Source organism: Symphalangus syndactylus, chromosome 15 (genome assembly GCF_028878055.3).
Source record: "Symphalangus syndactylus isolate Jambi chromosome 15, NHGRI_mSymSyn1-v2.1_pri, whole genome shotgun sequence".
In the NCBI taxonomy this organism is placed as follows: Eukaryota; Metazoa; Chordata; class Mammalia; order Primates; family Hylobatidae; genus Symphalangus; species Symphalangus syndactylus.
In genome coordinates this window covers 6,116,980-6,137,999 of record NC_072437.2, presented here as the reverse complement: position 1 = coordinate 6,137,999, position 21,020 = coordinate 6,116,980, and the positions used below count along the sequence as shown (strand labels likewise).

General features: G+C 43.6%; 1 protein-coding gene across 2 annotated transcripts; it reads left to right on the top strand.

Moving 5' to 3' along the window:
- The first annotated feature begins 1,668 nt into the window (after positions 1-1,668).
- On the top strand, positions 1,669-15,024 carry CHAMP1 (chromosome alignment maintaining phosphoprotein 1). Of its 2 annotated transcripts, none has more exons than XM_055244480.2 (3): positions 1,669-2,003; positions 8,816-8,938; positions 11,486-15,024. In XM_055244480.2, exon 3 carries the CDS (start codon positions 11,539-11,541, stop codon positions 13,975-13,977), a length of 2,439 nt encoding a protein of 812 aa, XP_055100455.1. In that variant the 5' UTR covers positions 1,669-2,003; positions 8,816-8,938; positions 11,486-11,538; the 3' UTR covers positions 13,978-15,024. The 2 variants fall into 2 exon arrangements, with proteins under 2 accessions (XP_055100455.1, XP_055100456.1); XM_055244481.2 differs by having other exon boundaries at positions 1,674-2,003; positions 11,489-15,024.
- Positions 15,025-21,020: the final 5,996 nt, after the last annotated feature.

Below are 21,020 nucleotides of genomic sequence, written 5' to 3'. Positions count from 1 at the left end.
CTACTGGGGAGACTGAGGCAGGAGAATAGTGTGAACCCGGGAGGCGGAGCTTGCAGTGAGCCGAGATCGTGCCACTGCACTCTAGCCTGGGCGACAGAGCGAGAGACTGTCTCAAAAAAAAAAAAAAAGAAAAGAAAAAGAAAGAAAATGTAAACACAATATAGCAACTTTTGTGATACAGCAAAAGCAATGCTAAAGGGGGAGTTTATAGCTATAAATACATAAAAACCAAGAAAATCTCAAATTAACAACCTAACTTTACAACTTAATGAACTATAAAAAGAAAAACTAAATCTAAAGCTGGCAAAAAGAAGGAAACAATAAAGATTAAAGCCAAGATAAATGAAATAGAAAATAGAAAACGATAGAGAAAATCAGTGAAACCAAAAATTAGTTCTTTGAAAATGTCAAAGCATTATTCACAGTATCTTGAATAGGGAAGCAAGCCAAGTGTCCATCAACAGGTGAGTGGATAAGCAAAATGTGGCATATCCATACAATGGGATAGTATTCAGTGTTAAAAAGGAAGGAAATTCCACAATGTGCTACAACATGGATAAACCTTGAGAATGTTCTGCTAAGTAAAATAAGTCAGTCACAAGACAAATACTGTATGATTCCACTCTTATGAGTAGTCAGACTCAGAGACACAGGAAGTAGGATGGTGACTGCCAGGAAGTAGAAGGTAGAGGGGAACCGGGAGTTAACATATAATGCATACAGTTTGTTCTTCAAGCTGAAAGAGGTACAGAGATGGATGGTGGTGTTATGAATATACTTACCACCACTGAACTGTACACGTAAAGATAGTTAAGACGGTAAATTCTATGGATTTTATTTTTATTTGTTTATTTTTTTGAGACAGTCTCACTCTGTCGCCCAGATTGGAGTGCAGTGGCGCGATCTCGCTGTAACCTCCGCCTCCCAGGTTCTATGGGATTCTCCTGCCTCAGCCTCCCTAGTAGCTGGGGTTACACGCGCCCGCCACCACGCCTGGTTAATATTGTATTTTTAGTAGAGACAAGGTTTCACCAGGTTGGACAGGCTGGTCTCGAACTCCTGACCTCAGATGATTCACCCGCCTACGTCTCTCAAAGTGCTGGGATTACAAGCGTGAGTCACCGCGCCCGGCCATTCTATAGTTTATTTTCACCACACACACAAAAAAGAAATTCGCAACAAGCGAAACTTCAGAACGGTACAAAGGTAGAGAGCAGTGTGAGCTAATTTCACAGTCTTTCAAAGCATACAGACTGATGGCATCAGCATTAGACGTGCATGCATTTTAATTAGAATTGCGGTGGTAACATTCATAAAACAAAACAAAAAACGAAGACGGTAACTTCTGGGAATGGGGACTTTCAGTGGAGGCGGGGTGATGAGAAAAGGAATATTTACTGTCATCCAACAACTTTGTCTTGTACTTTTGTCATAGGTATTATGCCAGTAATATCCCTGAGAATGTATGGGGCAAGTCCAGCTCTTTTTTTCCCAATAAATTCATTCACACAACAATCAAAAAAGCAAGAAAAGGAAGAGATATCCGCACGGCGGAGGCAGGCCGGGGCCGTTCCACGGGCCTGGCGCGAGGCCACAGGCCAGAAGCGGCGGAACCCTCCCGGAGCCAGCGCCCGGGCGCGCGCGGGAAGCGAGCCGGAGTGGGCACGTGCGGCACTTCCGGGGCGGGGCGGGGCGGGCGCGCAGCCCTTCCTAAGGGCCGCGCGAGCCGCTAGTTTTGCCCACGCACTGTTGGCACAGCCGCGCCACACGATCCGCGATGTGATTGGCCCGCGCGGGAGGGCGCGCGGCGCCAAACTTGCTTCCCGTCAGCCCCCGCCCGTCCCGCGGGAGCGCGCACGCTCGCGCACCCGGATCCCGGCTCCTGCGTCCAGTCGCCATTCGGGAGGCCGCTGCGCTGCAGGGCCTCGCGGAGCCGCCCGCGACCGCGAGCCGGGCCCTCCGCGCGGTCCTTCGCCCACTGGACGCCGCCCGCGGCCGGACCGGTGAGGAGCGAGAGCGAGCGGGGGAGGGGCGTGGTTGGGGCCTGCATCCTCGAGCCCCGTGTCGGCCGCCGACCTGGCGGGGCCGGTCCCGGGAAGCCGCGGGTCCGAGTGAAGGGGGCCTGCGCTGCCTCGCTTCCCACACGGCCCGCGGGAAGGGCCCGCCCCCACAGGCCAGGGCGGGAGTGCGTCTTTGTGCAGGGAGCGGGGAGGCCCGGTGTCAGTCTCTGCCGAGGCTGGAAACGCTGCGTTTGAAACCATTGGGAAGTTGGGGGCAGCACAAGACGAAAGCCATTCTTTCTGTTTTAGTTCTAGACTGCCTCCTCTTCTCTCATTATTACTGTTTAAAAATCCGCTATACAGCCTCCAGAGTGGGAGAGGACATTTGTAAATCATAAACCTGATAAAGAGTTAGTGTCTAGAATACAAGAAGAGATGCAGCTGAACAACAAAAAGCAACCCAGTACAAGAATGGGCAAGGAATTTGAATAGATATTTCTCCAGAGAAGAGAGACAAATGGCCAATAAGCACGTGCAGTGGGGCTCAACATCACTAACCATTAAGAAAATGCAAATGAAAACCGCAATGAGATACCACCTCACACCTGTTAGGGTGGCTATTAAAAAAAAAGAAATTATGAGTGTTGGGGATGTGGAGAAATTGAAGCTCGAGTGCGTTGCTGGTGGGAAAGTAGGGTGGTGCAGCAGCTATGGAAATTGGTAGATACCCCCAGAAATTGATAGCAGGGACTCAGATACTTGTTCACAAATGTTCATCGCAGCATTATTCAAAATCCAGATATCTGTCAACATGTGGATGAAAGGCAAGCTGTGGTATATACCTATAATGGACCATTGTTCATCTTTAGAAAGGAGTGAGATTCTGATACATGCTGCGATATAAACGAACACATTATACAGTATAAACGAGCACATTGAACACATTATGTTGAGTGAAATAAGACACAAAAAATACATACTGTATGATTCCCCCTCAGGCACAGAATTGAGATTACTAGCACTGAAAGTGGAGAGTGGGAGTTACTGTTTCATGGGTACAGAGTTTCTGTTTGTGGTGAAGAAGTTCTGGAAGTGGATAGTGGTGATGTTTGCACAACGTTTTAGTACTAAACTAACTAAATTGTGCTTTTAAAAATGATTAAATGGCAAGGTTTTTTTTTTGTTTTTTTTTTTTTTTTTGAGACGGAGTTTCGCTCTTGTTGCCCAGGCTGGAGTGCAATGGCCCGACCTTGGCTCACTGCAACCTCCGCCCCCGGGTTCAAGGGATTCTTCTGCCTCATCCTCCCAAGTAGCTGGCATTACAGGCGCTTACCGCCACACCTGGCTTATTTTGTATTTTTAGTAGAGATGGGGTTTCTCCATGTTGGTCAGGCTGGTCTCAAACTCCTGACCTCAGGTGATCCACCTGCCTCGGCCTCCCAAAGTGCTGAAATTACAGGCATGAACCACCACGTCCGGCCTAAATGGCAAGTTTTTTGTTTTTATTTTTTAATGAGTCACAGTTTCGCTCTTGTTGCCTGGGCTGGAGTGCAGTTGTGCGATCTTGGCCCACTGCACCCTCCGTCTCTCGGATTTAAGCGATTCTCCTGCCTCAGCCTCCCAAGTAGCTGGGATTACAGGTGCCTGCCACCACATCTGGCTAATTTTGTATTTTTAGTAGAGACGAGGTTTCTCCCTGTTGGTCAGGCTGGAAATTAGCTCACACTGCTCTCTACCTCCATGTTGGTCAGGCTGGTCTCTAACTTTCAACCTTAGGTGATCGCCCACCTTGGCCTCCTAAAGTGCCGGGATTATAGGCGTGAGCCACCGTGCCCAGCCCTAAATGGCAAGTTTTGTGTTCTATTTTACCACTCTTTAAAAAATACACATGAAAAAGCAAAACTATGGAGACAATAAAAAGATGAGTGGTTGTCAGGAGCACAGGAAGATGTTCAGCAGTGAAATTATTTGTGGTGGATACGTGATGCTATGCATTTGTCAAAACCCATAGAACTGCACATCATGAAAAGTGACTCCTTGGTGGGGTGCGGTGGGTCACGCCTGTAATCCCAATACTTTGGGAGGCCTAGGTGGGCAGATCACAAGGTCAGGAGATTGAGACCATCGTGGCTAATATGGTGAAACCCCGTCTCTACTAAAAATACAAAAATTAGCCAGGCGTGGTGGTGCACGCCTGTAGTCCCAGCTACTGGGGAGGCTGAGGCCGGAGAATCGCTTGAACCTGGGAGGTGGAGATTGCAGTGAGCCGAGATCAAGCCATTACACTCCAGCCTGGGTGACAGAGCTAGACTCCCTCTCCAAAAAAAAAAATAATAATAATGACTCCTTGTGTATACTATAGACTACTTAATATATCAATATTAGCTCATCATTGTAGCAGATATCTCACACTAATGCAAAATGTTAATACAGGTTGAGTATCCTTCATTAGAAATGCTTGGAACCAGAAGTGCTTTGTATTTTTTTTTTTTTTGTGGATTTTGGAATAGTCGCATTGTACTTACTGGTTAAACATCCCTAATCTGAAATCTAAAATGCTCCTTTTGGCACTCAAAAAGTTTTGGATGCTGGAGCATAATCGGATTTCAGATTTTCAGATTAGCGTTGCTCAGCCTGTAGTAGGAGAAACTGGGGACAAGAAGACAGGTGGGAATTCTTGTACATTCCCTTCAGTTTTTCTTCAAACATAAAACTACTTGAAAAGTTAGTTTATTAATTTCTTTCTTTTTTGGGTTGGAGGCGAGTATGGAGTCTTACTCTGTTGCCCAGCTGGAGTGCAGTGGCTCAGTCTTGGCTCACTGCAACCTCCATCTCCCGGGTTCATGCGATTCTCCTGCCTCACCCTCCCAAGTAGCTGGGATTACAGGTGTGCACCACCACGCCCGGCTAATTTTTGTATTTTTAGTAGAGACAGAGTTTCACCATGTTGGCCAGGCTGCTCAAGAACTCCTGTCCTCAAATGATCCGCCTGCCTTGGCCTCCCAAAGTGTTGGGATTACAGGTGTGAGCCACTGCGCCCGCCCAGTTTATTAATTTCTTAAAGGCCAGTCCTGGTGGCTCATACCTGTAATCCCAGCACTTTGAGAGGCCAAGGCAAGAAGATCTCTTGAGGCCAGGAGTTCAAGACCAGCCTGGACAACATAGTGAGACCTCATCGCTACAGAAAAAAAAAAATTAGCCAGATGTGGTGGCATGTACCCATAGTCCCAGCTACTTAGGAGGCTGAGGTGGGAGGATCTCTGGAGCCCAGGAGTGTGAGGCTGTAGTGAGTTGTGATGGCGTCACTGCACCAAAACCTTGGGCAACAGAGTGAGACCCTGACTCTAAAAAAGAAAAAAAGTCCGCTAAGATAAAGAACAGTGCTAGTGTGTATAGACTAATAGAACCCATTTAGCTTTAAACATGTTCTACATATTGAATTTTAATTTAAAAAACTATGCATCAGATGTGTTTTAAAAGATGATCAGTGGTGTTAGACTTCAAAGAAGAAATTGAATGGGAGGTGGGAAATGGGTATGATACACCATATGGCATAACATTGCATTGAAGAATACTGGGTGACAGACTGGCAGAGCACCATTGATTAGAATTTAGGTTTTTTAGAGACGAGATGTAATCTGTCTCAAAGACAAAAATAAATTTTTGTTAATCTGGACAATTCTGAGTTAATTTTTAGTTAGGGTTAGGAGTTCTTAAATTTAGGAAGAAATTTTGCTAGAACCTTGAAGCCGGAAGGACGCCCAGCTCTCTAGGCTTTGCCTAAAAGTTGAATTCTGGGACTGAATTCTGTAACATCTTCGTGGATCGTTCTGCTACTGTGGGAAAGACAGAATTTTGTTACAGCAGAGACCAGAATTGAGAAAACCAGAATAAAAAAACTGTTTCCTCTGACCTCAGTGTTGTGATCTTTGACAGGTCACTTCTTTCCCTCAGCATCAGTCTTTTCAGTTATAAAATGAAGAGGTTGAACTCAAGACCTCTGAAGATCCTTCTAGTCCTATGCTGATCATCAGGTTTTTTTTTGTTTTTTTTTGGTTTTCTTTTTTGAGACAGGGTCTCACTCTGTCATCTAGGCTGGAGTGTAATGGTGCAGTCTTGGTTCACCACAACCCCTGCCTCGCAGGCTCAGGCGATTTCTCTTGCCTCAGCCTCCCGAGTAGCTGGGACTACAGGTGCATTCTGCTGCAGCCGGCTAATTTTTGTATGTTTTGTAGAGACGGGGTTTCGCCATGTTGCCCAGGGTGTTCTTGAACCCTGAGCTCGAGAGATCCACCTGCCTCAGCCTTCCAGAGTGCTGGGATTACAGGCCTGAGCCACCACACCCAGCCTGGTCATCAGATTCTAATTATGGAGTACTCCTACCTGACAAAGGAACTCGTTCTAGTTCATGATAGAGTAGACTGTAAACTGTGTTAAGCCACAATTCTTTTCCTGCTTGCTTCTGATTGTCTCTTCTAGGATAGCTCATATATTATCTATAATTCTTCCCCTTTTGAAGTTAAATGTCTGTATTTGTAAGTGACTTTTTTTTTTTTTAAAGGGCCATCTGCCATCCTGGTTGCCTTTTTTTTTTTTCCATGTTCCCTAGTTTGTTAGAGACTCTCTTAAAGTGTTCTTCCTGCCCGGAGCTGGGGACAGTGATCCACTGCTGTGGTGTACTCTGCCCAGTGCAGAATATGGGATATAGTTCTCTATAGTCCTGTGTTTATGCACTTCATATGTGGATTCTAAGTGTTTGTTTCATCTTGTTTATTTTGGCCTATTGTACAGGCTTTAAAAGATCTTACTAAATTCCACTGCATTAGTTTGTCTATATCTAGAAAGAACCTGGACAGATAGCAGAACTTTATTCCTCATCAGATACTGATCATTTGTCTGATTTGGGCAAGCTGTTTAATGTCAAGCTTGAGTTTCCTTAAATATAAATTGAAGTTTTAAAGTAGATGATCCCTGAGGTCTTTTCCTACCCCCAAATCCTATGACTTTGAGACTAGATGGTAGCTTAGGTTTCCTCTAGTTTTAAAATCCTGTGAGTCTAAGATTGAGAGAATGTTAGGATTGAACAGAGCACATACTGTGTGCCAGGGATATGCAACGGTTCCAGAGGTGAATGAATGGATAGTCCCTCCTCTCCAGGAGCTGGCATCCTGTTGGTGGTATCAGGCTGTAGTGCCAGAGGGTGACATATACAGCTGGGGCTTCTAGGAAGATTGGGAGGAAGTGGAGAATTGGCCAGTACAGTTGACCCATGAATAACAGAGGTTTGAACTTCAACCAAATGCCAATAAAAAAGAGCATTTACAGAATGTGAGACATTTATATGGAGGGCAGATTTTTCATATATGGGAATTCCACAAGGCTGACTGTAGGACCTGAGTATGTGTGGATTTTGGCATATGGGGGAAGTCCTGGAACCAGGTCCCTGTGTTTACAGAGAGACAGCTGACTTAAAAAGCCGTCCTGCCTGAAGGATGAAGGAATTTGCCTGATGGCCAGGTGGCAAGACAGGGAGTGTAAAGGAGAGGAAATAGTTTATACAAAGGCCCAGACGCTGGAATAGTCAGGGAATTACATGTGGGCCAGTATTTTGAGAATGCAGTCTGGTCATGGGCCAGACTGTGAAGAGCTTTATATGCCATATTCAAATTGTATACTGTAGGTGTCTTAGTTGACTTGGTGGAAATGTGAACAGGCAGATCACATTAGGCTTCTGTTTGGAAGACAGGTTTGGTAGCTGTACGATGAGTGGGTTGGAAGAAAGGGAGACTAGTGGCAGGGAGCTCAGATGTCAGAATTAAAGCAGTGATGGGGTGGGGGATAGAGAAGGGGTAGATGAATGTGCTGGAGCTAATTAGAAGCATAATATGAGCCATTGTGTAGATTGTGCATGGCCAGTTTATCACATTCTGTTCTTGTCAGCAGACTCACCCACACCATAATGCTTTATCTTTGAAATGCATGCAGGAAGAGAAGAGGGCAGAGCAATCACTGAAGCAGGTCCATGTGTTCTTCCCTGGGGTCAGGACACTGCCATCCTGCTCCTCCCAGAGTCCTTTCTTTTTGTGCCTCTTGGTCCTGTTTGTTGTGGTGTCCCTTCCTCCACTGCCTGTTAATTTGGCACTCTGCTGTGTAATAGCAATAATTGACAAAAGTCAGCCATTGTTACAGTCGGTAGTCACACCAGCAGGCTTCTGAGTGCTTATCAGAGAAGTGACGTTAGGTGGTAGGTTTGAGAAGGATTTGATTACACACGCGGGCATAATTCCATAGTGGATCATTAAAGAGAAAGTAGACAAGGATGGTGTCAGGAGTGGTATCTGCTGTAGTCTTTGGTGTCATTTCATAAAAGTAAGTGTTCGGGCTGGGCGCAGTGGCTCACGCCTGTAATTCCAGCACTTAGGGAGGCTGAGGCGGGCAGATAACGAGGTCAGGAGATCGAGACCATCCTGGCTAACACAGTGAAACCCTGTCTCTACTAAAAATACAAAAAATTAGCCGGGCGTGGTGGCAGGCTCCTGTAGTCCCAGCTACTCAGGAGGCTGAGGCAGGAGAATGGCGTGAACCCTGGAGGTGGAGCTTGCAGTGAGCCGAGATTGTGCCACTGCACTCCAGCCTGGGCGACAGAGCGAGACTCCGTCTCAAAAAAAAAAAAAAAAAAGTAAGCAGGCTTAGTGGACTGGACTCCTCTCACTGTTAGGGCAGGATGGTGAGAGAAATACACAGAATTCCATTAGAGGGGACACACACGATCACAGATATAGTTTTGATTACTTTTCTTTGTTTTTTTTTTCCAGGTTCAACTTCTTGTCTTTGTTCTTCTTCACATACTATACGCTATTTGCTGTGGTTTAGTCAAAAAGCCATGTAGAATGCCTGCCTTTTGAAGACCACTTTTAAGGTGTCTAGTAAGACAGCAGGTAAGTCTAGTAGGGAAAGCATGCTTAGGAGAATATTTTATGAGGAGAAAATTAAAAAAAAAATACTTGGAGTTCTTGAGGAAAATCTCTAAAAGTGTACACGCCCTTATGGATATAATGTGTGTTGTGTGCTAGATATACATAATTTGGGATATGAGAAGTGAATTCTGTAGCATTCTTTTTAGATTTAAGTATGAGATTGGCCTGAAGAGCTGGTGGTAGGCAGCGGGAAGAGGAGGGATGGCTGGGAGGAATGGGGAATGGTAGGTGAGTCAGACTCAAACCCAGCACACCTGAGCTCTTAGTCTCTGTTGTAATTACAATATGTAATATAGTGCTCTTTAATATTAGCTTGGCTGTTCATTATTGCCAGTTATAGCTGCATGGGATTATTGAGACATATCCTACGTCTTCCCCTAAAGTCTTCTAGTTTTATTTAACAATGGTCTCTGAGATGGATGGTTAACCCATTATTTTTCCATGTATTAAATTGTGTTTGTAAGTTAAAGATCATTTTTAGAGATTTTTCTTCAGTACTGAATTATTTTTCTTTTCTTATAGTCCTAGCCCCAAAACAATTTTCTAAAATACAGGATAACTGCTGGGCAACTCAGAAAGAGTAAATAGTTTCCAAAGAAAAGTATTTGTTTCCTCAAGTATCTGTCACCTTTTTAGCTTTAGACCAAAAAATAAAAAAGGCAAATGATATACCTTGGATAAAAGTGTTAGGAAACAGTATTGTCAGTGAGAACATCTTTAAAAACAAGTTATCAAAGTTAGAAATGTTAATACTCTTTTTTTTTTTTTTTTTTTTGAGACAGAGTCTTGCTCTGTCACCAGGCTGGAGTGCAGTGGCATGATCTCAGCTCACTGCAACCTCCGACTCCCTGGTTCAAGCGATTGGCCTGCCTCAGCCTCCCAAGTAGCTGGGACTACAGGCACACGCCACCAGGCCTGGCTAATTTTTGTATTTTTAGTAGAGATGGGGTTTCACTATGTTGGCCGCGATGGTCTTGATCTCCCGACCTCGTGATCCGCCTGCCCGGTCTCCTGAAGTGCTGAGATTACAGGCATGAGCCACTGCGCCTGGTCTATACTTTTTTTTTCAATTAATGGTTTTGTAATTAATAAAGGGAGAGCCTGCATTTCTAATCCATACTGTTCTTTGAGGAGCTGTAAATATCATTACCATCAATAAGGGAAAGTGTTCAGTCTTTCTCATTAAAGAGAAGCACATTAACACAATAGTGAAATACTAGCTTTCACCTAGGTTGTAGCAAAGATTAGGAATTTATAGGAAATTGTCTCTCATATATACACTGTTGTTATGCAGTAATAGAAGTTTTTGAGAGTTTGGTAAAATGTATCAATTTTATACACAAATGGCCAAGTAATCCATTTCTAGGAATTTTCCCTTCAGAAATACCCTCACATGCAGAGATAAGTACAAGGAAAGTCAGTGCTTACTCCATATGTAAAAATGTCTTAGAGATAAATTCTAAATGAGGGTAAATTGCCAGATAATATGTTTAATATCCCATTTGTGTAAAGCATGTGTGTTGATCAATATATGCTTAGGACATTTCTTCCAGGACACATGAGTACACTGGCTACCCCCGGGGACTGACACTCTGTATCTCGTACTGTGTGAATGTGTTTTAAACTGTGAGCTTCTATTCCTTTTACTATGTAAGAAGACTGGTTTACAATTTTTTTAAATTCATGTTTTCCGGCCCCTGTGTTCCAGCTGCCGGGGTGTCCTCTGATTTGCCTTTTGCTTGGTATGCGCCTTCACATCATTCAGGATCTCTGCTGGAATGTCCCATGCATAGAGGTCTTTTTCAACGGCCTCTCCACATCACTCTCCACCTTATCTTCCCAACTCATGAATGCCATATTGCAAAGCACTGCTTTAAGCCTAAGTGCCTAGAACATTGTAAGACACAAAGTAATTTATTTATTAAATGAATTAATAAAATACGATATTGGGATAGATTAAACATTACAAAATATGTTGACATGAAATCAAGCCAGCATCATGTTTTAAAGTTGTCTTTTTATAGCTAGATTTAATTTATTAAGTGCTTTCTGCAAAATGTTTAGTCTCTTGTTCATCCTTAAATAGCCAAGATTTAATTTTGATATTCACTGATCTTTGTGTGCTGAGCACTTGTGTACTCGGAGTTTGAGAGTCAAAGTATAAAGGACATGCAATAGGTAATTCTAGAGTCAGGCTCAGATCACTGATAGTCCTATAGCCTGGACCAGAGAAAGTCATGTAACTTCTCTGAACCTGTTTCTTCATCTATAAGTGAAAATAATAATTGAGTCATATCATTAGGATTAAATGAGATGATGTGTGTGAAACTCCTAGCAGAGTGCCTGGGACTGTTCTATATCTCCTTTTTCTTCAAATTCTCCCTAGAGATACTGTCAAATAAAGCACGCACTGTTCTAGACTTAAAATTATGCAGTTATAGAATGGACTGACAGCATTTTATTCAGAATTACAGTTCATGAAAATAATTTATTCCTACTTTATTGCAGCAGTATTGAAAGTTTTTAAAGAATATAACCGTGTGTGTTGGTAACAGAGAAGAATGGAAGTATTCCAGGAACTTCGTAAACCATCAGCACGTTTGGAGTGTGACCATTGCAGTTTCAGAGGTACAGACTATGAAAATGTACAAATCCATATGGGTACCATCCATCCAGAATTTTGTGATGAAATGGATGCTGGTGGGCTAGGCAAAATGATATTTTACCAGAAAAGTGCAAAGTTATTTCACTGCCATAAATGCTTCTTCACCAGCAAGATGTACTCTAATGTATACTATCACATCACATCCAAACATGCATCCCAAGACAAATGGAATGATAAACCAAAAAATCAGTTGAACAAAGAAACAGATCCTGTGAAAAGCCCTCCTCTTCCTGAACACCAGAAAATACCCTGCAATTCAGCAGAACCAAAACCCATACCTGCCCTTTCATTGGAAATGCAGAAACTTGGTTCAGTTTTGTCTCCAGAATCGCCAAAACCTACTCCTCTTACTCCCCTGGAGCCTCAGAAACCTGGCTCTGTTGTTTCTCCTGAGCTACAGACACCTCTTCCTTCTCCTGAGCCTTCAAAACCTGCCTCTGTTTCTTCTCCTGAACCTCCAAAACCAGTCCCTGTTTGTGAATCTCAGAAACCTGCCCCTGTTCCTTCTCCAGAACCACAGAAACTTGCCCCTGTATCTCCTGAGCCAGTAAAGGCTACTCTTAGTAATCCCAAACCCCAGAAGCACTCTCATTTCCCAGAAACATTGGGGCCACCTTCAGCCTCATCTCCAGAGTCACCAGTTCTAGCTGCTTCCCCAGAACCTTGGGGACCATCCCCAGCTGCATCTCCAGAATCTCGGAAGTCAGCCCAGACTACCTCCCCTGAGCCAAGGAAGCCATCCCCTTCAGAATCTCCTGAACCTTGGAAGCCATTCCCTGCTGTCTCCCCAGAGCCTAGGAGACCAGCCCCCGCTGTGTCACCAGGCTCTTGGAAGCCAGGGCCACCTGGGTCTCCTAGGCCTTGGAAATCCAGTCCTTCAGCATCATCAGGACCTTGGAAGCCAGCTAAACCTGCTCCATGTGTGTCTCCTGGACCTTGGAAACCAATTCCTTCTATATCTCCTGGACCTTGGAAACCAACTCCATCTGTGTCTTCTGCATCCTGGAAATCTTCATCAGTCTCACCCAGCTCCTGGAAGTCTCCCCCTGCATCTCCTGAGTCATGGAAGTCTGGCCCACCAGAACTCCGAAAGACAGCTCCTACGTTGTCTCCTGAACATTGGAAGGCAGTTCCCCCAGTGTCTCCAGAGCTTCGCAAACCCGGCCCACCACTATCCCCAGAGATCCGTAGTCCAGCAGGATCTCCAGAGCTCAGAAAACCCTCAGGGTCACCAGATCTTTGGAAGCTTTCTCCTGATCAGCGGAAAACTTCTCCTGCTTCACTTGATTTCCCTGAGTCCCAGAAAAGTTCCCGTGGTGGTTCTCCTGATCTCTGGAAGTCTTCCTTTTTTATTGAGCCTCAGAAACCTGTCTTCCCTGAGACCAGAAAACCAGGTCCTTCTGGGCCATCTGAGTCCCCCAAAGCAGCCTCAGATATCTGGAAGCCTGTTCTTTCTATCGATACTGAGCCTAGAAAACCTGCCCTGTTTCCCGAGCCTGCCAAAACAGCCCCGCCTGCTTCTCCAGAACCACGCAAACGTGCCCTTTTTCCAGAGCCCCGGAAGCATGCCCTTTTCCCTGAACTCCCCAAATCTGCTCTATTCTCAGAACCACAGAAGGCTGTTGAGCTTGGTGATGAACTACAAATAGATGCCATAGATGATCAAAAATGTGATATTTTGGTTCAGGAAGAACTTCTAGCTTCACCTAAGAAACTCTTAGAAGATACTTTATTTCCTTCCTCAAAGAAGCTCAAGAAAGACAACCAAGAGAGCTCAGACGCTGAGCTTAGTAGTAGTGAGTACATAAAAACAGATTTGGATGCGATGGATATTAAGGGCCAGGAATCAAGCAGTGATCAAGAGCAGGTTGATGTGGAATCCATTGATTTTAGCAAAGAGAACAAAATGGACATCACTAGTCCAGAGCAGTCTAGAAATGTGCTACAGTTTACTGAAGAAAAAGAAGCTTTTATCTCCGAAGAGGAGATTGCAAAATATATGAAGCGTGGAAAAGGAAAGTATTATTGCAAAATTTGTTGCTGTCGTGCTATGAAAAAAGGTGCTGTTTTGCATCATTTGGTTAATAAGCATAATGTTCATAGCCCTTACAAATGCACAATTTGTGGAAAGGCTTTTCTTCTGGAATCTCTCCTTAAAAATCATGTAGCAGCCCATGGGCAAAGTTTACTTAAATGTCCACGTTGTAATTTTGAATCAAATTTCCCAAGAGGTTTTAAGAAACATTTAACTCATTGTCAAAGCCGGCATAATGAAGAGGCAAATAAAAAGCTAATGGAAGCTCTTGAACCGCCACTGGAGGAGCAGCAAATTTGATAACAGTGTGAATATTTGTTCTACAAAGGTGTTTGTTGAAACCATTCGTTGTAAGTATAGCTTATCAAATAGCCTGGTTGGATCAGTAGATGACATGTATGGTGTACCGTGTTTCACTGTCTCAGTTGTGTTACTAATAATGAGCTTTTGATTATTTTTTTCTGGTCTCTGTCCATGTGACTATCTTGTAAATCAGTAAATTTCTATATAGTCCAGATGGATTAAACTCCTCATTTCTTTTAAATATGTATGAATAATAATACAAGCAAGTAGGCATTCCATTTAATAATCAAGAGCAAGTTGTATTCAAAGCATTCAGTTAAAGTGTATCTGTGTGTGGAACTAATTTCAGACAATAGAAAATATTAGTTGAAATGTTTAAGAATTAGGCATGAAAAATAAATTTGAGAAATTTTGTTTCTTTACATGTATTTTTAAATCATAAGGGTTATTTTCTATCTGATGTAAAATTAGTTTATAAATCTTAATCAGCTTCTAGATGTTTATTAGCTTTTATGTCATGAAATGTTGGAGTCTCAGGGTTGCTGATTTTCTGCTAATGGGAAAAATTGAGTAAGTCTTTAAAATAGTTTGCAGCCTTCTCCCACAGGAGACAAGTGAAAGATAAGTGTGATTTTAGGTCTTTCTTGTCCATAGTTGTTTTCAGTGGAGTCTTCCATTCTGTATCTTACCCTAAGATCTGGTTCTTCCCTCCCGATCCCCACCCCCCCACCCACCACCCACCGCCTGCCAGCTCACACTAATAGATGATTCTTAATTGCCAAATGTGTTAGAGTTTGTATATCCTACTCCTGGGCCTTACATGTTGCCTGTTGGGGCTTAAGACCAGGTTGATAAGTAGGAACTGAAAGTCTTCCAGATTCATAGTAGAAAATTTTATAGACATTTCTGTTAAAGAAAAATATCGATTTTATGTTTTTCAGTTCTGTTACTGTAAATACCTTGTACCTGTTCATGGATTATTTTATTCTAAAATATTTTGTCAAATGTGTATCAACCAAATTAAAAAGAAAGGCTTTCATGTCAGCAACATCTTCATGTGTGTTTTCTTTTGTGTAATTTTCATTGTATGATATACAAATCCATTATTTCCATGTTTTCAACATAGGAGTTTTCTTATCTGGAGGAGCATTTTCTTAGCTGTGTTTTCTCCAAGTTCTGTGGTCAAATAAGTTAGGGGAATGCTTGTATAGGGAGGGCTCCATGTGAAAAATCTCATCCTTTCATATGAAAGGTTAATTCCAGTGTGGTTGCCTGTCCTGCCTGCCTCTAAACAGTGTGAGGCATTTAATCTCAAAGGATTCTGATGTAGCCAGGATTGAGATGCTGTACTGGGTTTAATTTAGCTATTCCCCGACATTTTTTAACAAGGAACAGTTTTGTCCTAGTTCCCCACCCGCTGGCTTCCCTATTAATATGCCCGTTGGGATAGCTTAACAATATTTAGTGATATGGTTTGGCTCTGTGTCCACACTCAAATTCTGTCTTTTTATTTTTATTTTTTATTTTGAGACCGATCCTTGCTCTGTCACCCAGGTTGCTGTGCAGTGGTGTGATCTTGGCTCACTGCAATCTCTGCATTTCGGGTTCAAGGGAGTCTCGTGCCTCAGCCTCCTGAGTAACTGGGACTACATGTGTGTGCCACCACGTCTAGCTATTTTTTGTAGTTTATGATAGAGATGGGGTTTTGCCATGTTGGCCAGGCTGGTTTCGAACTCCTGTGCTCAAGTGATCCACTTGCCTCAGCTTCCCAAAGTGCTGGGATTACAGCTGTGGGCCACCACACCCGACCCCCACCCAAATGTCATATTGAATTGTAATCCCCAGTGTTGGAGGAGGGGCCAGCCTTGTGAGAAGTGATTGGATCATGGGGGTGGACCTCCCCTTGCTGTTCTCGTGATAGTGTGTTATTTAAAAGTGTTAAGCCCTTCCCCTTCGCTCTCTTCCTCCTGCTCCAGCCATGTTGGATGTGCCAGCTTCCCTTTTGCCTTCTGCCGTGATTGTAAGTTTCCAGAGCCTCCCTGCCTCCTGCCCCAGCTGTGTTTCCTCTGCAGTGTGTGGAACCTTTAACTAATTAAACCTCTTTTCTTTATGAATTACCCGGTTTCAGGTCTTTGCAGCAGTGTGAGAACAGAGTAATACATTTAGATAATACCAAGTAAGGTCTTAGAAGCCTCACATCTGTTAACTTTGGTGAACACAGCACTGAGTAGCTGCTGCTATCAATTTACATGGCACCTTGAGAACAAGCTTCCAGATCAGGAGTTCCCTTCTAGGCAGTGATGCCAACAAGTAGGACAGGTAAGATATCTCGGATATACTAGTTGTCCTTTTCTTGTCCATACTGACTGACTGAAATTGTTTTTGAGAAACGGAAAGGGTCTGCATTACCTAGAAACTCTCCTGGCCCCTGCAGTCTCAGACCAACCCTGTTACACAGATTCTTTTCTAAGACTTCACCCTGTCTGGTGCAAACCTGGCAGTTCATCCTAGACCTTTGCTCTAGGTGCGCCAACTAAGTCACATGACTTGCCATCTGATGTGGGGTTTTTTATAATAGTGCCATAGGATAAGTGTTAATTGCCTGGGTAAGTGGTAGTGATGCATGTGTAGTTTTGGCTTTAAGGCCTTAACTCTATTTGGCTAAACCCCTGTGTTGTTGGTTTACCTCACTGGCTTCCACTCTCTTTTTTTTCTTTTTTTTGAGACTGAGTTTTCTCTTGTCTCCCAGGCTAGAGTGCAGTGGCGTGATCTCAGCTCACCACAAACTCTGCCTCCCGGGTTCAAGCAATTCCCCTGTCTCGGCCTCCCAAGTAGCTGGGATTACAGGTGCCCGCCACCACGCCCAGCTAATTTTTTTGTATTTTTAGTAGAGACAGGGTTTTACTACTTTGGCCATGCTGGTCTTGAACTCCTGACAGGTGATCCACCCACCTTGGCCTCCCAAAGTGGAGGGTGGAGACGTATTTAAAAGCACTGGGCACAAAGGAGGCACTCAATCCATGGTAGTAATTATTATTCTAACCTTATTAGCCCCCTACCAATTCAATGTATACCATTCACTAGTTTAAGTAATTTGTGAACTGGTTTATATTTTCAAGTTGCCATATGTTTTAGGGTTCTCCAGAGAGTCAGAACCAATAGGATGTATGGTATAGAATGGTAACCAGCATTCTACTCTGTTTTTATGAGTCTGACTTTTCTAGATTCCACATACAAGTGGGATTATGCAGTATTTGTCTTTCTGTGTCTGGTTTATTTTACTTAACATTATGTCCTCCAAATTAATCCATGTTGCCATAAGTGACAGGATTTTCTTCTTTTCAGGCTGAATAGTATTTCATTGTGTGTGTGTATATATACACACAATTTACTAAGCAGGGAGATCCGCAGACCTTCTTGGCTCCCAGCATGCTGGGGTCAGGTTTGCAGTCTTAGGAGATTGGTGAACTCTCTTTTTTTGGAGAGGATCTGCAGATACCAACAGTTTCAGGGTTTCCTCAGGTCCAGGAGTGCCAGGCTTCTGTGCACTCTTCCTTTGGGGAAGCAAAGGAAGACTCCATCAGTGTACACAGAATGCATTAATTATACTTTCTTATTTTCTGTTTTCTTGATGCTCTAGCATCTGGGGTTTACTGGGAAAAGATTGCTTTTTCCAGGGCCAGGCAATTAAACTACCAATCCAGAACCCATACTCCTAACCACTTACTTTATCTGTATATATATTACCTTCGTATATGTATACACACACATACTACATTGTCTTTATCAGTTCATTCATTGATGGACACGGGTAGATTCCATATCTTGGTTATTGTGAGTAATGCTGCAACGAAATGGGAATGCAGCTATTTCTTTGGGATCCTGATTTCATTTTTCTGTGGACAAACACCCAGAAATGAGATGGCTCTTCATTACACTCTGTGAAAGGCCGTAAAAACCACCACTCCCCTAAGTGAAATCACCGCATTAGGGAAAATAAGCTCTATCTCTCCACTCAACGTTCTCTTCCCATGCTGTTAGCACTCCTGGTCCCAGTGCCAGGGATTTTCTATAACTCTAGCTTTTTGCATGCTCTATTAGCATTAGAAAATTATTTGTTTAATCAGGAAAGCCACGCTTAGGCTGTTGCAAATCACCCACTTTGAACAGGCCTGTGACAAGCCTAGACTAGATACAAGTAATTAATAAGAGGCAGATGGCCGGGCGCGGTGGCTCAAGCCTGTAATCCCAGCACTTTGGGAGGCTGAGGCGGGTGGATCACGAGGTCTGGAGTTCAAGACCAGCCTGGCCAATATGGCAAAACCCCATCTGTACTGAAAATACAAAAACTAGCCGGGTGTGGTGGCACACACCTGTGTAGTCCCAGCTACTCAGGAGGCTGAGACAGAAGTATCGCTTCAACCCAGGAGGTGGATGTTGCAGTGAGCCGAGATCGTGCCACGTTATTTCAGCCTGGGTGACAGAGCAAGACTCCCTCAAAAAATAAATAAAAGCAGGTAAAATAAGCAATAAACACAATTGGCAGTGGTCATCCAGAGGACTATGACTTCCTGGAGGAGGACGTGTGAAGGTTGAAAACCAGGGAATAAAGTGGCCTGAAGACATCAAGGAGTTCCAAGTGACCCCATTATTCATTATTCCTTAATCTGTTCTCCAGCCAAGACTGTGGGGTTAGTGCCTCCCACTTCCATGGAGATAACCGACTGTATACAAACAGGGTCTGTATGGGAGTGGGATTTCAGGGACCCTCAGCACTTTTTCTATATTTGCTACTTTACCGAGTTGGATACAGGCAATAAGGTCTCCATTTGACTTGCGTGGGGCTGAGGCACTGATATTCACAAATACAAGTATAGTACTGGGTATAATGGACCCGATGGGCATTCTGATTTGGTTAAATTTCTGTTGGTAGATGGTTGTAAATAACAGAGCAACCACCTGTTCTGTTTGTCCATGACTGTCCCAGCAACTTGGGATGGCTGGTCACCCAGAAAAACACAGCCATTCTTAAAGCACAGGGTGCCCCAGCATCATTGTGTTTGCAGGTGCCAACCTTTGATCCCTATAGCTGTCTCTTTTTTTTTTTTCTTGAGATGAAGTCTTTCTCTGTCGCCCAGGCTGAAGTGCAGTGGCATGATCTCAGCTCACTGCAAGCTCCGCCTCCCAGGTTCACGCCTTTCTCCTGCCTCAGCCTCCCCAGTAGGTGGGACTACAGGTGCCCGCCACCACGCCCAGCTAATTTTTTTGTATTTTTTTAATAGAGACGGGGTTTCACCGTGTTAGCCAGGATGGTCTCGATCTCTTGATTTCGTGATCTGCCTGCCTCGGCCGCCCAAAGTGCTGGGATTACAGGCGTGAGCCACTGCGCCCGGCCCAGCTGTTATTCTTGAGATGGCATCTTCCTTTCAGTCTCACCTTTCCTGGCACCAGACCCAGTAGAAGGCAAGGCAACAAGAAGCAGCCCATGGCTCCTTTTGAGCCTGAGGCCCCAGAGCCTGCATCTGGAACCTTCTAACTGCAGAGGCTGCTCCCAGGGGTCTGCAGAAGGGATGGCATATCTCCCCATGGTCTATGTCATGGGCCCCACCAACATAGTATACAAGGTCTCACCGGCAGGTCTTTAGGCCTAACTCTAAATTCAGGAAGCTCCCTACAGACAACACAGGTTCCTGAATGTTGTCTTCTAATCTAGCTTCAAAATCTTTTCACTTACATATGGGGTGCACATTCTTTACTTGGAAAATGATTTCACAGGAGAATGCCTGACTGAAATTTACTCATGAGTAAACCTTTGCACTCTTTCCTCTGAAAAATAATAACATGAGGCCCATTATCAGTGATAATCTAAGAAAAGTGGTGAAGACAGAGGCCTAGATCTGTTCTGACTTGGGGTTGCCCAAACCTGCATGATAAGTAGCCTCTGATTTGTACCCTCTGGTGGGTGAGGTAAATGTGCTCCTGCAGATCTTACACTCATTGCATTATCTCCATGTAGCATCACATACGTCTTTAAAGCACTGTGCTCGGCCAGGTGTGGTGGCTCACGCCTGTAATCCCAGCACTTTGGGAGACCGAGGTGGGCGGATCACAAGGTTGAGAGATCGAGACCATCCTGGCTAACATGGTGAAATCCTGTCTCTACTGAAAAATACAAAAAATTTGCTGGGCGTGGTGGCAGGTGCCTGTAGAGGCAGGAGAATGGCGTGAACCCAGGAGGCGGAGCTTGCAGAGAGCCGAGATTGTGCCACCGCACTCCAGCCTGGGCGACACAGCAAGACTCCATCTCAAAAAAAAAAAAAAAAAAATTCTGAGTACGTTTTAAAACATAAGGCTTCCAATGGAATTTTTAAAACCCTTATATGGCTAATTTTAAACATACATGTAAATAAACAATGAATTTAACAAATCCCTATATGTCTATAACCCTTCAGAACAACCAGAAACACATGGCCAATTCTGTTCTGTCTATATTCCCAAATAAAATTCATACATTGTGATTAGCTGATGTGTTTTTTAGTCTATATAATTTATACGTTTCCCCATATCTCCTATATATCATTTTCTTGTAATTTATTTGTTGAAGAAGCTGCATTGATTTTCCTGATTCATCTTCAGAGTTTAAAATAGAATTTCACAAAAAGAAAAAAATAAAAGACTGAAGGAATAAAATGTCAGAAAAGAATCAATGGGATTTAAATGGTACAGCTGCTTTGGAAAAGAGTCTGGCCGTTCCTCAAAAATTAAGACATAGAATTACTCTTTGACCCATCAGTTCTACTGAAGTCTTCATACTGAAGAGAATTGAAAACATGTCCACACAAAAACTGGGACACAGATGTCCATAGCAATATTATCCATAATAGCCAAAAGGTAGAAACAACCAAAATGTCCACCAACTGATGAGCAGATAAATAATATGAAGTATATCCACACAATGGAATATTATTCAGCCACAAAAAGGAATGGTTGCAAGAGGTTGGAGGAGGAAAAAATGGAAAATACAGTATTTCTTTCTTGGG

What these genes read in the sequence shown, in the direction of transcription:
- CHAMP1 (XM_055244480.2), top strand. Translation starts at nt 11,539, where the DNA reads ATGGAAGTATTCCAGGAACTTCGTAAACCATCAGCACGTTTGGAGTGT.